Source organism: Cynoglossus semilaevis, unplaced genomic scaffold, assembly GCF_000523025.1.
Source record: "Cynoglossus semilaevis isolate Cse_v1.0 unplaced genomic scaffold, Cse_v1.0 scaffold1721, whole genome shotgun sequence".
Classification (NCBI taxonomy): domain Eukaryota; kingdom Metazoa; phylum Chordata; class Actinopteri; order Pleuronectiformes; family Cynoglossidae; genus Cynoglossus; species Cynoglossus semilaevis.
In genome coordinates, this window is record NW_007585111.1 from 264,433 (window position 1) to 279,730 (window position 15,298).

Here is a 15,298-nt window from a genome sequence, read left to right on the forward strand (position 1 = left end):
AATCACATTTATTTCCTGCACTTGTCCTAAAGTAAACATAGTTGATATTCTGGGAGTCTGCTGATTATCCAATCAGACTTTGATTCAGCCTAATTTTGGAGCATTAATTATAACCTGCGGGAACATTATGACTCAAAGAAAAATAAAGAGAATAAGGAGAAGTGACGAGCTTCAAAATAAGGCTCACAGTGGTTCGTCTCATTAGAGGCAACATGAGCATTGGCTCTTGATTAATATATTTATACCCAACAGGAGGCAGGAGACGTAATGAGCTTTATTATAGACATGGGTTTCATTCCCTTATTTACTCCGCTGGCTCATGTTTAAATATTCAGCATGTGAACGTGAGTGAAAAAGGAAGAAAAAAAGCCTGAGCTAAAACAGAGCCAAGTAAAAGATCTGAGTCAGGCTGAAGAGCAGAGACATTTATCTTTCATTGAACTGCATCTTTGAAAGGTCCTGTCAAAAAGACAAGTATTCACAATAAATTCTTGTTCCACAAGTGTGTGGACAGCAGAAAGTAGTGAAAGTACACATGTATTCATATTGTCCAAGAACAAGGCACTGCTTGTGTCAACTTCTAACTTCAACTTTGACATTAATGAATACAGATTAATGAATATGAATACATATTAAACCAGTATTTTCTGACATTTTTTGTAGATAGGACTATTATGAAGTGTCCCCAGGTCAGCTCTTCCCCACCTTTTGCCTAAAATCTCAACTGAACTTTATTTAAAACACTGTAAAACCTGCACATCTATTCTCATTGAACGGATGAGGATCTGGGGTATCGGGGATAAGGGAGGGTAAGGGAGAGTGTTCATCGTCAGCATTTGTCTACACTGGCTGATATAGACAATGTTTCTGGTGGGGAGAGGAAGAAGAGTACTTGACAGTGACGCCCAATTCAATTCTCAAGTAACTATTAGATATTCCTAATACTTTATTTCGTAAGATACACATTTTAGAATTATTTAATTTAAAGAGGCAAAAATACAAAAACTATAGTCTTGGGGCGACCTGCCACTCTGGATTTAACTAAATTTAGAGGGAAATTTTCTGGATAAATCTCTCTCACGGAGGCTGTTCCTGTCCAAGTTTGATTGAGAACATATGCTGGCCTTCAGTTTCCAGAGCCTCAAAGGAGACATGGAGGAAAACTAAATCATAAAAAGACTAGGTAAAAAGGTTTGTTAAATACTGCATTGTTGTTGTTTCAGCAGCCTGTGCTGCCTTCAGGGACCAGGACTGTCTCTTTTATTTTATTCTAAGTATGTTTTGAGACCTTGAGAAGTTTTTTTATTTTTTTAAAAAAGGGGAAGAATTTACAAAACATGAATAAGACTTGTGTTGTTATTTAAAATTAAACAGGAAATTTTGAGTAGAATAGATACCAGAATTTAAAATTACTTCACAATGACCACACTTACACAGCCCAGTCAGAGCTACATTACCATAACCTCTTCATTTATCTATTTAGTTACAAAAAATGATACAAATTCACAGTGAAGGTTTTCTAAATTACTACATTGTTAGTGACTTTAATTTGCATTCATCACGTCTATTCTTTTATTATAAACAGTTTTTCTTTCTGATCTGGTAAAAAAACCAATGAAGCGTTCAACATTTCTGTTTGGGTGCATTCTATTATCATTGTCAAAATTATTTATCCACTGTGAATGTGTGATTTACATAACCTCTAGAAGGAAAATGTTTTTGTAAGTTCATGAATCTGTGTGATGCAGACGTAAACACAGAAATGTATAAAGAAATGTGTAAAAAATATAAGACAGGTGTTTAGTGAGTACTCACTCCACTGCTCTCTTATACACGTCGATGGCCTTGTCAGTGTCTCCAGTCAGTAGATGGACTTTTCCAAGCATCATGAAGGTTTTGTGGTGTTTATTTATCTGCAGGGCAGTGTTAAGGTGCTCCTCTGCCTGACAAAACCGAGGATAAATAATACATCATCAGACACACTGGAATGAGTACATCCTAATATACAATGTAATATGGGTTAAGAAAGCAATACTCACATGTTTAAAGTTTTTGATGAAGAAACAGCAAACTCCCAGATTATGATTAATCTCCTGAGGTGACAAAATATAATTTTTTATATGTCAGTCTAATATTCTTCACATTATTTTAAAACCCAAAGCAAAGACACATGCATTTCCAGTCGTAATACTGGGTAAGAGTGTTGAGATAAAGGATATTCAAATTATTTAGACTGAATTACTTGGAGAGTTTACAGACTTAAAAGCCAGTGTTTGTTTTTTTTTATTTACCCAGTCTTTTTCACTGAGTCTTGCAGCTTCGTGATAGAATTCAACGGCTGCTTTGTGTTTCCCCAGGAGAAATCTAGAGAAAGAACAAACAAATACAATCCAAGGGCTGCAAGGATTTTTATAAGGATCCTAATACTGCTGAAACTTCAGACTCAGTTGGGTTAATTTTTTTCCCCCAACTTTAAAAATTGCTTTTCATTACAGGCTCACAGCCTCCATGTTATCACTGATAATTTGTCCTTAAAGTCTCTCTGTCTTGACAACAAACAACGAGAAACGTTGATACAGAGCTGCACACTCACAAGGATCGAGCCACTTGCTTCAGATTGTCAGTGCTGCTGGGATTGAGGATGGCACAGCTCTGGAACAGCTCCAGGGACTGTTGGATCTTTCCCTCCAGACGCAAGATTAATGCTGCATAAACAGCAAAATACATTTAAAGAAAACTGATTTAACTTAATCAAAGGCACAGACCACACAGACATTAAAGCATATGATGTAGCTGTTAGTTAACATCACACATTTGATAAAACTGTTAAAGTGAAAATGTCAGCTCACCTTGAACATATATGGCGTATTCACACATTCCATTAGTCTCCTGTAGCTGTTCTTTGATAAACACCTACAGGAACAAAGAGCAGCAGACTGTCAGTAATTAGAGGTCATAAAAAAAAAGAAAAGAATAAAAAATAAACTATGCATGAGATGTTTATGGGAATATTCAGCACATAGCTCAGATGTGGATTTATTTGCTGGATAATTTGCTGTAAGAAACTAATAATATTAAACAAGGATCATTTACCTTACAAGTTTCATAGTCTTTGCGGATGTAGTGTTGGTGGATGAGCCAGTTTCTTCTTTCGACTATAGGAAGTTCTGGAGCTGTTAATACAAAAACATAAGAAAAAAAACAAAACTGAGAAAAACTTTCACATTCGTTATTTTTATTACTATTTTTGCTTGGAAAAACCTGTCAAAATGAATTATGGTTAATTGTGTTAATTGGTGAAAAATGGCAACTGCCCTTGAGAAATCAAGGTAGGAATATATACAACATTTACTATATATGTGAATATATACATACCTATACAGTACATACACACACACACACACACACACAATGCTTGAGCTGAGTGATTAACAAGAGAAGGCATATGTCAAAAACTGCTTTATCTGTTTATATTATATAGAATGTTTCCCTGTTTGTGAAATGATTTTGTTTCTAATGTCATGTCAAAGAAAACACATCTCCTAAATAAAGCTCAAAAATGCTGTGGTAAAACTTAGTTTGAATTGTAGGAAAGGAAAGTGAACTACTTGTCATTATGACACAGCACACAACCAAATGTGACCTCTGCTTTTAACCCATCACCAAAGTGAACAGTGGGCAGCTTTAAGCTGCCCAGAAAGCAGTGTGTGGGGACGGTGCCTTGCTCAGAGCACCTCAGTGGTAACTTGGCAGCTGGTGGACTCAAACCTGAAGCCTTCCGGACCCAAGTCTGCTTCCTTAACCACTAATCCACCACTGCCCCAAAGCACATTTGAATAATTAAAAATGTCTTTTCAGTGATTTTGACCTCCACTGTGCACAATTGATCCTCGGCGTATCCTCAGCCTTTCCAAGTAATTTCTAAGTCTCTGATGTGACAAGTTAATAGAGATGTGACATTTAAACTAACATCCAGACTAAATTTAGGACAAATCCCCCCACACACTGTTAAATCCCAGCTTGTTAGAAAAAGCTCAAGCAGACAGATTATTAAGAGTAAGTCTAATTAATCTTTTTTTATTATTTATTTAACGTCAGAGTAAAAGAAAAGCCTCGTTCTGCAGGAAGTAGCGAGTCTTTGATCTGACAGATAACATAGATGTTAACACTCTAACAAAACCCTAGGCTTAACTACAATCAATGCACAAGTTGCCCTGTTAATGTCACCTTGTAACAAAGTTTTTTTTTGTTGCAACACTGTTATTTCCCCTCCCCACGTCTCATCTCATGGGTTGAGTTTTTTTTTTTTTTCGTTGCCAGGGCAAACATGTCTCCTGCAGCCCAGGTACTAGTGACAGAACAGGATTTAAAGGAAGTACACTGCAGGAATGAAAATCCAGCTTTAAAGGGAGGATACACTGATAACCTCCAGAACCAAACTGCAGTTCTTCAAGTATTTTTCGCAGTGGATAATTTTTCATTTTTCAATTGGAAATGAAGAGTTTAGTTATGGTTTGCCAGTTATCCTGCACCTACTACCTGCCTCCAAGGCTAAAAATAGGATTCCTTGGGAGGTAAAAATGAAATGCTATGCTTGTGTGTGCTGCAGACACTGGGGGATGTCATTAGTGAAGTGCCTGTGTAAAAAAACACAAGAAGAATTACAATAAAGCTTCCTCCTGTTTTTCATCTGTCAACATTTCAAGCACAGTTCTGTTGATTTGGGGTGAGAACTGGCTCCTCTTCCAACTACTTCACAGAAATCCTCTCCATCAGTAAGTGTGAGATTGCACGGCCTTCATACAATCGCCTCGTCAAGATTCAGCAAGGCCCTATATTTGCAGCGACCTAATCCTCTTTCTCCCTGCTGAGAAAGCAATATTATTCTTGTCACTGTGTTTCAGCTGCGGCCCTCTGCTGCTCCTCCGTCCATGTACACAAAGCAGGGTATAAACCTGGAGAGGAGAGACATGTGATGTGTGTTTGTGCAGCTACTGGATGAAAGAATGGCAGAAAAAGGTGCACGAAATAAAAGCCTAGCATGAGCTGCTTCAAACATGGTCTGTCCAGAAGCTTCATCCCAAACATGAAGGAATTTCCTCATTGTTTCATTAGATTTGGCCACTGCTAAGACAGATTTGCCTTCCGTGTGCCGCAAACCATCTGCTAAGAGGGGATAAGAGCAAAGTAGAGACATGCTGAGATCAAAAGACACATGGAGAGAACGTAATGAAAACTCTGATGAAAATAATTTTTAACTTCACCACAAGGAACTTCAAACACCAAGTTTCCTGACTCTACCACCAGGACCTAGAAGTCTTAGGAATTTAATGGAGGTGGACGAGAAATTGACGCAATTATCTTTTATATAATTTATAGAATTCTCCAGCATGCAGGCTGATATTTTCCCCAATGATTCTACTGTGCTAACTGCGACCACTTTGAACATAATAATAACGCATGCAAAACATGTGTATAATTTCAACTCATGACATAACTAATCAATTAATATGGACTGAAGGGTTTATTTTAGAAAGTGTTGATTGGTTTAACTGTTAGGTCAGACAAAAAGCTGCAATCTTCTTAAATCTAAAATCTAAATCCTATAGATCTTAGTGACACTATTTGGTTTTGTTTTCTAGTATAGCTGTTTAACATTACTCAGAGTAATTATGTGATTTTATTTTATTTTTTTAAACAGCATGTTTGTTAAGCTCTTCTTACAAATACACTTGACTACTGAAACGTACAAAAAAAATCAGAGAAAAGGCAAATAAAATCATAGACATTGACTTCTCAACAATAAACTCACATCAACAATGTTTAAACGAGGGGAGTAAAATTAAGGCTCATTTAAAATGTTAAATGTTAAAAAGCTGCCAAGTAGCTCTGAGCATGGCACCATCCCCATACACTACACCCTGCTCACTTTGGTGATGGGGTAAAAGCAGAGGTCACATTTCATTGTGTGTGCTGTGTCACAATGACAAATAATTCACTATCATTGTCAATGATGTGTTTTCATTTACTATTGATTTAAAGGTTCATTTAAAAAACATGAATAGGTTCATAAATACTTTGTCAATAATAAAGGTTAAAATGTAGTCCTTTGCCCTATTCTTAACACATACCATTGTAGTAAATACTAGGTAGAATCAAAAAGTACTCGAATAATCATTCCCATAGTGCTTCTAGTCTCAACAGTTAAAATCGACAAAGAATAACCTGACAACGGGCCAAAGTGCTTCAGTATAAATTAGCCAATCGTTTCACAGGAAGGGTAACAGCGACCTCTGCTGTATAAATAGTGTCAATCTCGATTATCATACAACAAAACAACCCGAAGAACATGCATCTGTTTTTGGTGTAAGTGATTTAAAATTGACTGTACCTTTAGGTGCTCGTCTTTTTTTAGGTTCAGTAGCAACAGGCAACTGAAATATGACAAAAACACAAAACGATTACATAAAAACAGAATACAACGTACAGTTCCAAAGCATAACATTAGATACGTGAATCTTGGATTAACAGTCTGTCACAAGATATTTTTTATTGGATTTAGTGAAATATAAACAAAACAATAGTCTGTTGTAGTAAATCTATAGGAGCATATCGTCTAACGTGTTTTTGTTTGAACATTACAGAATGTCAAACAAAATAAATCGATACAACTGAGGGAACTTTAACAACACTTAACGCAAAGAGCCGTTGATTAGTTATTTAAAGACTGGTCCATAATCCTCTCAATGACGTTTTGTTGACGCGGTGATTGACAGATTTACTGTACACGCTAACATCTGTCAGATGTCAGAAAATGAACATCCGTTATCAATTAATAGCTGAGCAGTTTTTGACAGAATCGGAGATTAGAGGCTCTGTGTAATCATTAACTAATCTCCTCCAAGAGTGTGTTAGCATGGCGGCTAGCTAATGTTTAATGCTAAACAGAAGCAATTCAAGCGCTCAGTTCAATACTAGAGGTAGTTCATTTACTGTCCGTTAGTGTTTCTTTTACCACATATTTGTAATGAATTGAATTAACTGCATGAAAAGACACAGCAACTATGTGTGTTAGCACTCACCGCTGTGGATGAAGACTCCTGCTCCGCCATCTTGAAAAGAACAACGACAGAAGCTGTTGCCATGGATACGGACGTGGGACCAAAACGTAAAAATAATAAAAAGTAATTTGCGAAATACGTAAATTTAATTCCTTTACACATTTGTAAGATTCTACGATTTCTTGTTAGAAAATATGAGTCCAATTAGGCTTCCGTAGCAGAGGAAAGTCCTAGAATTTTTGTATACAAGATAATTAGCTTAAAACTACCTTTACGCTATATTTAGGAGTTTTCAGTAGAGTAGTTATCAGTATAGCTGAATGTTTCATTTAAACATATCAATGACTAAAAATTAGATAATTATATACCTTTAACGGTGTTTCAACTCCTTGAAACGTTTATACAAAAACACACAGGTAAACAACGTGTATTGACATAATGTACTACTGCTAAAATACTAGTACTGCCAGTGTAAATACGTACGTGTGTAGTGGACTCGAATATTACTGGTCATAATTTCAAAAGAAAGTTTTTTTTTTAATTCCAGGTACAGAATGAAAGTATTTTCCATATACCATATTTGTAAATTAGACTTAAATAAGACACCAGTATTTACAACAATCCTTAATATTACACATCCAGCAAAAACATTACCATAGAAAAGAGGCAGATAAAACACTAGTAATCAACAAGATGCCAACTAGGCTTCCCACAAAAATGGTGGGTAACATTTGTGTCCAGGCTCTGAGGTTATAATTAAACAAAAAGGTTAACAGACACGACCTGCATGTGACTGTTTTGTAACATGCCACCTACGGTTAGCAGCTAAATACTACAAAGTCTAAATACACATATTATGCATAAACGTGCTTCTTGGAGTAATTAATCCTACCTTCATGCTGTGACTTTACCTTCCCCCTCTCTTCCATTTACATGAACTACAATGTTTCTACCTTCAGTTAAAGAACTACTACTTCATTTATGCTGTGCAGAACTGTAGTCTAACTTTAGTTAGCTGAACCCCCCCCCCCTTCATCCCATCACCTTCATTGATCTTATGAAAATATAAAATTCCATATTTACCAGCAGTGTAACATGTTTTCATTTTAAAATCATCCAGTTAGGAGTAAGCAAAGAAAACCTGTTGTTAAATAGGACAGTGGTAACAGACTGTTTAGCCTGTGTATGTACACATACTGTACTGTATGAAGACCATGTTTCGTTTAATGATATTCAAACATTCTCATGTCTTATCACTATATTAACAACCTGAACCTCACATACATTGTTTATTCTAAGCCTTTTTTTTGTTTTTCTTCTGTAACTGATAGTGTTAACTACTGTTACGTGGAACTGGGTTCAAATAATTGTACTTCTACCCCAACTCCATGGTGTATTTTGTACTTGATTTATATATTGTATTGATTTGATAGTAGTATCAATGTGCCGTATATTACTTTTATTTCATATTATATTGTCTTTAATCTGCCTTCACTTTTTGAATTCCTACATTTTCCAGAAAACAATAGTATTTTATGGCTTTACTGTTCCCCAAGCTGTCTTTAAATTATATCAACGCATTACAAATCTTGGAGGAGAAAAAGACTAATTTCCATTATGTGAACTAATCTTGATCCATAATCTCACTGGAGAATGTGGGGCTGTGGCCTGTTTCTCACATTCCTGTAGTGACATTCAGAAAGAGGAGACAACCCTGAGGAAAACTGATAGTTTAGATAGGTTAGTTTCCCTAACTCCTGCCAAAGCTTCCCTGAGCAGCAGAGGTGGCAGCTGCGGTTGCAGCAGTCTGGACGGTTCTATTGGTCAGGACACCACTGGAGAATTCCTGCAGGGCCCTGGAAACGCTTGCCGACCTTCTGTAATTCGCATGGACCTAAAGAAAATAGGAAAAGAGAAGGGGATAAAGGCAGTGACACGTTTATGGAGATTATGAGTCAGACACTTAAAAAAATATTCTTAGGTGTTGCCTGGAAGAACAGGCATTGGGCGTTGACAAGTCTTGAAAATAAACCTTTAGATTTTCATTTCTGTCTTGCAGCATTTTGCAAAACCCTGGATTTTAATGCCCTGTCATGGAAGCCAGCCTTAATGTTTTTCTGCTTTCTGTGTGGGCTGCAAAGACTCACACTCCTACCGTCAGCGTCATCTTAGTTTAAGTGAAGCTCAGATTAGTGTGAGTGTAAATAAATAAACTGAAGCCACAATGTCAGTCACTTTGTCTGCACCACACCACACCTGGCTTTCTATTTATAGCAGGTTAAAACAAAAGGCATGTTTTTTTTTCAGTGGCAACCATTACCAACATTTACATTTAATACATTGTATTAACCAAAGTGGATAGTTCTTAAAAAAAAAAAAAGTAAATCAAGCTGTACAAAGTACAACAACCTTTATATTTACCATTTTCAGTAGAATGACTGCCAGGACAGCGTTTACAGTGAAAAAGCCAGCGACGACCATCATGACCACGGCCACAGCCAAATTTACACGAATCATGCTGATTGCTGTGATCCATCCACTGCAAAAAAAAAAAAAAAAAAATACCATATTCAAAATTAAAACTTTAAGTAAATAGAAAGTATGGTGTTTGCACTTGTCAGACTCAAATAAGCCTACAAAGGCTGAAGCAAAGATGTGTTTCTAAGTCATACACCAGCACAGCACAGATGATTAACCACTACCAGTTTCCACTCACCTGTTTCCCCACCTGGGGATCCCGACGGTTTGAATGATGTACACAGCCACTTGAAAAAAGAAGACAAAGAAGAAGAAAAAGAAACTGAAGGAGCTGTCAGACCTGCGGGAGATGAGAATAATATCATTAGGGACATTTGTAAAATTATATTGGCATTAAATAATACCCTTAAAATAAGAATTGAGCATACAAGTCATGAATAAACCCTTGATTTAATACCTCTACCAATAGTGTACCTGAAGGCTTTGTAGACAGGTCTGTACCAGCAGACAAACGCCACAGGAGTGAAGAGGATGAACCAGAGGATGGACAGACCAAAGTCTACACCGTACTGATTGTCTACCGTGAAATAAGCCAGACAGGCCAGCAGGTTCAGGAAGAGAGTGGCACTGTGGACTAAGGAGAGACAGAGAAACAAAACAGTGTTATTTGGACCAATACAGTCACAAAGTTTAGACAGACACCAAAGACTTTGTTAGTTTGTAGAAACTAATCATGCAGCCAAAAAATGCCTGAAAAAAATATAAAACTTATCAAATGTTGGTAATAGTTGAACAGAATTAACTTTTGGAAACAAAAATATCAGATTTGTCAATATCTGTTCAACTGTAATCCAGTGTATTATAACTTTATTTGTATTTTAACTTTTTTTTGTTACATAAAATTCAATATGTTGATATTCAGCTCCTTTTATTGAAGCATCTCACACAGTGCAGTTTTCAACTCTAAAAACTACTTTCTAAAACAAATTATAGAATAAGGGTGCTCTGGGATGTTGTTGAAAAAAGGCTGCATTTTGGGCTACAGTACAGAGTACGTACACATCCAGAGGTAGTACATCCTCTTGCAGATCCTTCGATACTCCTCTGGTATGTCCTCCTCAAAGTTCTGATCAAAGCAGGGCTTCACAGGGAAGAAACTGGGCAGAGGCGGCCAATTGTTCTCGTTGGCTAATACACAATTTACACTGTTAGTATGTTTAATCTTTGATAATACAAACACAATTCTATTCAACCACAGACACTCACCTCCAGTGTTGGTTCTGCCTGTGCTCCTATTCTGCAGCTCCTTTTCCTTTCGGTCCAACTCAGCTGCTTTTCTCTCCAGTTCTTCCTGCTGTTTGATCAGGTCAGCCTGGGCAACAGATGCAGTATTCTGGGTGGGTAAGTGATAAGATGCAGGTTGAACATTGTAGTAAAAATAAATACTACTGCAGGTAGTACTGTGATGACAAATCCACAAACTTCACAAGACATATTTGCAACAAAGTGGTTGATGATTATTGTTTGCATATGTTCATCTTTAAAAATGTGTTTGCTTGTTTTACCATAACACATTTACAGTTATTTTTTTTAATTTTTTTTTTTTTTTTTAAAACCCAGCCTTGAGACGAATGACAGTATACTCCTGATCTGAAGTATAGGTCCAGCGGTGAAGAACAAAACAACAGAAGACAGAGTTAGTGTGTCTCTTACTTTTGCACTGTGCTCAACTGAGGTTTGTAGTATAGCTGGTTGTGAGGAGACTTCAGATATAGGAATGGTTGTACCAGAGTGAGATCCCTGTAAAAAGTTAAACAATTATCTTTTTCATATCCATCCTCAGTGATAAACTGTCTTTGTTGTAAATGTTCATTTTTCTCATTCATTTTCGTACAAGTCTGAGCCACGGTGGTCTTATTCAATCTTACCATTTCAGTAGAAGAGAATGGGTTGTATTCTCCACTAACGGGATGGGCCCGAGCGGTAGCTTGTGTGACCGAAGCATCCTAAAATAGACCGACAAATCCTATTAAGTTTTATAAGATTCAAAGTAAAACCCATGACCACAAACTTTTTTCTTTTTTTAATTCATAAATTTGGGAATGTTCATTATATTAAAGTCCATTCAGTCCAGAAAGAACACTTCTAATATTGCACTGACTCTCAGCAAGATAACATCTTAATTTGTTAGTTCTTGTTTATTATTCCAACACAATGTTTTTCTTTTAGAAACATTTACATTTTTACATGACATTATCAGAAGAATTTAACCACTAAATAATTTATCAACTATTAAATTATGCACCAGTACATTTCATTTTAATTAATGACTATGTGTGAGACCGTGGACTAAAGAAGAGTGTATTTTTGTTTTCAATGACCTAAACATTTGTGATTTCGTTTTCTAAAATGTCATTTATGTTTAATTTACTCTCCTGAGACTCTTATTATTCGGTTTATTTTTGGAAAGCATCAATGGTTAGTATTTTAAAGTTTAGAAAATAATAAAATTTCAATAAAAACATTTTCTGGGAAATTTTAAATTAATTAATGAACAGCGAAATGAGGGGCGGATGAATTAATAATGGAAACTACTGTTAGCGAGTCCGAGACACACGATCGCCTGCCTAAACACATGACCTGCTGGACTGACATGCAAACACTGAGTCGTGGGATGCAATTTTTAATTTCCATCCAAAATCCATCAACCAATTAATACTCTAACAGTTTCTATTTTGTAATTTCTAATTAAAATTGACCCTCGGGTTATTTTTAAGTCTACCTGACGGGCAGACACCTGTTAGTGTTCCCTGGCTATGACTATCATATCAGGTAACAACCCACATACTCGTTAAAATGACAATGTATGTTTTTAAATAACTATAGGTGGATTTCTACCGTGTTATACTTGCTACATGCAGAGTTTTGTTAAATCAGGAAATACTGGGCCAAACCTAAGCCAGCAACCAACCAAACTGGTTTTGGACGCAACATTTTCTCTATTCACTTGACTCGGAAAGGTAAAGTAACTTTCCAAAAACTAAAAACCAAAGGATACCTACCTGAAAGGGGTTGACGTCCACGGGATCGGCGAATGGATTGCTGTCGAATTCCGACATTATTGATCAAAATCATACGCAGCAAAAGAACCTTAACAACGAGAGAAGACTGCGGTCTCCGTGGCGTTGGCGGCTCCTCCTCGGTCTCACTCCCGGCGTTGCTGCTGTGACATTGCAACAATGCGCATGCGCTACTGAAAAGGAAGACTTCCTCTTCAGAGTCCGAGTTCGTTAAAACACCTGTTACTTAATGAATTACTCTAACGTCGCAAAAATTATAAACATATCTTTTAAACTAGTTTAGATATGAATTGCAATTATAAATTCAAGTATAAATAAAACTGACTAAAACTAGGCCACAGTATTTTTCAATTAACATAATCCAAGTTACGTTTAAGAGTTCATGTCTTAAAGCCCCGGAAGTATACCGGAAGTTAAAGTCTCAACCATGAGTCTCATGCAGGTTTCTCTGAATTAGGATGTATATTAAAAGGTCAGTTTATACACAAATTCCTCCAAACATCCTGGAAAAAAATGACTGAATATACTAATAAATTTATGGACTTGTTGGTGTATTTAAGCAAACATTTTACAGAGACAAGAGGTGAGGGAAGGGTAGGTAACAGGGGTACAACAATGAGTTTTAAAGAACACAATAACATACTGTATTTCCACTATACTGTACATAGGATTTGTACTGTACATTACATTAATGTTTTATGGCTGTTAAGCAGTGATTTCTGTGGATTTATTATACATCCAACGTTCTGTACAGGGCTGGGATCCCCTGGGCTGAAAAACACCAGCTGACTTGGTCCCTTTCATGGCAATATTTCCCATAAACAAGAGGAAATAAGCAGCACAAACTTAAAACAAATTAAGTGGTTTCATTTGTAAATACAGTCACTCATGAACGCTCAGCACATGCATGCATACTAATACACACATACAAACATGTAAACCATCTTCTGCCCTAATCTGTATGCCTCTGCCAAAAAAACAAGATAAATATCTTACCAACCCAACAGAGGCTGGTAGTGGGTTTTTACCTGTACAGTATATTATTGGATTTCTATGACAATAAAAATGTATTAAATAAGGAAAAAAAATCTGTAATAACTGAACATCCACTGCTTTAACTTTTTGTAAACTTTAAACTCATAAAGCAGCTAATATAGGAGAGCTTAAAGGTCACTGGAACCTCTGGGACACCTGATGTTTCATGGTTTCATCATATTTCCTTTACACTGGTACTTCCTCACAACTGTAAACATTCCCTGATGCTGGGCGTCCAACATTCCCTTTTACTCTGTCCTCATGTTCAGTGTGTCTCCTTTTGGTGCAGATTATAGATCTGCTGAGGCACTGTGACAGCATTGCTGGCAGTATGGTCTACAGAGGAGAAGACATTCCAGCAACTCCAGTCCTTGGCAAACGTCTCCACCAACTGAAGATTGAAGCACTATGAATAGTACGAACAGCACTTAGGGAGTCGTCACTGCAGACTTCCACAGGGGGCAAAGCAAGAGCTGTTGAAAAGCTCCCATTAGGTACATATTTATATATAAATGTGCCTGCCGTGAAGTTAAATAGTGATTGTAATAATGTCCCAGAGTCCTTCATACCATGAATTCATTGTTACCATACACTACAACTGGCTGTGTTATATCTGGAGGGTCTCTGCTGTGCCCACCACTGTTCCTGTGGTGTCTTGAATGTCTGCCCCCTCTTAATTTCTGTTTGCCCTTCTCTGGATTGAAGGTGCCTCGACTGCTGAACTGGGGACTTTCATCATACAAACTTTCGTGATCCCCTGTGGAGCTACAGTCTAAGCTATTAGATCGGAAGGATTGAAAAGCGGTCAGGACGGGAGCTTGCGCTGACACTGAACCTTGCGGCGGCGACTTGGAGTGGAAACGAAAGCGCTGTGTATTTGCTGAGAATGATGGGTAGTAGTGGGACGATGATGAATAAGAAGAAACACTGGAGAAAGAGTCCACGGAGTCCACAGATTCAGGCTGCCGATGGAGGATGTGGCGTCGGGGGCTCCTGCCGTCAGACCTGCGAGGCTGGGGGGAGGCCACCACTTGACCTCTCTCTGCTATTGGAAAGAAAGAGAACATCACACACTCTATTATCATTCCTGTAGATACAGATACATCAATATTGTACTTTGTTTTATGTAAATGACAAAAAATATGGTTATTCCGACTGCACTGTGGCTGATCATTTTAACAATAGCCACTAGTCAACTTTGAAAGAGGAGGAGAAAAACAATCACGTTCAACTTGTCCCTTTATCATAGCATCTTCTTATTGGAAGACAAGATAGAACTCCCCTCGTACCACAATCCCAAACTCAAAAACTGTAAATTCCCTTTGAATTTATTCTGAATCATTACTTACTGGAGAAGTCGGACATGGTTCCCTCAGAATCAACATTGAGGTTTTCGCAGCTGTCTGCTGTTCCAATGGAAGCCTCCGACTCCAGGGTCTCATCATCTGATGCTCGCGGCTCCAGGGCCAACAATTCAAATGTCAGCTCTTCCCTGCAGAGGGAGACAAAACAGTAAAAAGGGTGAGTCAGAGCAAACATTTGTATGAAATGCAAAAAAGTGTTGCATGTGTATTATTATCACGACATTTGCAATGTATCTTTACTTTTCTTTCTGCAGGTTCTCAATTTGTTCTGTCAAAACCC

General features: G+C 37.3%; 3 protein-coding genes across 6 annotated transcripts in view; all 3 read right to left on the bottom strand.

The window, feature by feature from the left end:
* The window catches only part of bbs4 (Bardet-Biedl syndrome 4), a 16,671-nt gene extending 9,229 nt beyond the window's left edge, over nt 1-7,442 (bottom strand). For all 3 annotated transcript variants that reach the window (XM_025053562.1, XM_008337064.3, XM_008337065.3), the window contains exons 1-8: nt 7,083-7,442; nt 6,392-6,434; nt 3,094-3,173; nt 2,850-2,913; nt 2,594-2,705; nt 2,292-2,364; nt 2,040-2,093; nt 1,816-1,943 (exon numbers count right to left, since the gene is read on the bottom strand). In XM_025053562.1, coding sequence (XP_024909330.1) covers nt 1,816-1,943; nt 2,040-2,093; nt 2,292-2,364; nt 2,594-2,705; nt 2,850-2,913; nt 3,094-3,173; nt 6,392-6,434; nt 7,083-7,223 — 695 coding nt within the window. In that variant the 5' untranslated portion in view covers nt 7,224-7,442. The remainder of the gene's footprint in view (nt 1-1,815; nt 1,944-2,039; nt 2,094-2,291; nt 2,365-2,593; nt 2,706-2,849; nt 2,914-3,093; nt 3,174-6,391; nt 6,435-7,082) is intronic.
* Nucleotides 7,443-7,577: 135 nt separating this feature from the next.
* LOC103398439 (secretory carrier-associated membrane protein 2-like) lies at nt 7,578-12,803 on the bottom strand. 2 transcript variants are annotated; one of them, XM_017030698.2, is made up of 9 exons: nt 12,602-12,803; nt 11,468-11,545; nt 11,253-11,339; nt 10,806-10,911; nt 10,599-10,727; nt 10,014-10,173; nt 9,778-9,879; nt 9,483-9,600; nt 7,578-8,955 (listed from the first exon to the last, which is right to left on the bottom strand). In XM_017030698.2, exons 1-9 carry the CDS (start codon nt 12,656-12,658, stop codon nt 8,812-8,814), a joined length of 981 nt encoding a protein of 326 aa, XP_016886187.1. In that variant the 5' UTR covers nt 12,659-12,803; the 3' UTR covers nt 7,578-8,811. The 2 variants fall into 2 exon arrangements, with proteins under 2 accessions (XP_016886187.1, XP_008335288.1); XM_008337066.2 differs by having other exon boundaries at nt 10,806-10,932; nt 12,602-12,800.
* Nucleotides 12,804-13,125: 322 nt separating this feature from the next.
* LOC107988120 (unconventional myosin-IXa) lies at nt 13,126-15,293 on the bottom strand (the record flags this gene model as incomplete). Its single annotated transcript, XM_017030699.2, has 3 exons — nt 13,126-14,699; nt 15,004-15,146; nt 15,259-15,293. Coding segments are annotated over 3 exons (660 nt in total), but the record flags the coding sequence as incomplete, so codon positions are not given.
* Between the last annotated feature and the right edge of the window lie 5 nt (nt 15,294-15,298).

What these genes read in the sequence shown, in the direction of transcription:
- LOC103398439 (XM_008337066.2), bottom strand. Translation starts at nt 12,658, where the DNA reads ATGTCGGAATTCGACAGCAATCCATTCGCCGATCCCGTGGACGTCAAC. An exon ending in GATGTACTACCTCTGGATGT is followed by an intron (nt 10,174 to 10,598) that starts GTACGTACTCTG and finishes GTCTCTCCTTAG; the next exon opens with TCCACAGTGCCACTCTCTTC. An exon ending in ATCCCCAGGTGGGGAAACAG is followed by an intron (nt 9,601 to 9,777) that starts GTGAGTGGAAAC and finishes TTTTTTTTGCAG; the next exon opens with TGGATGGATCACAGCAATCA.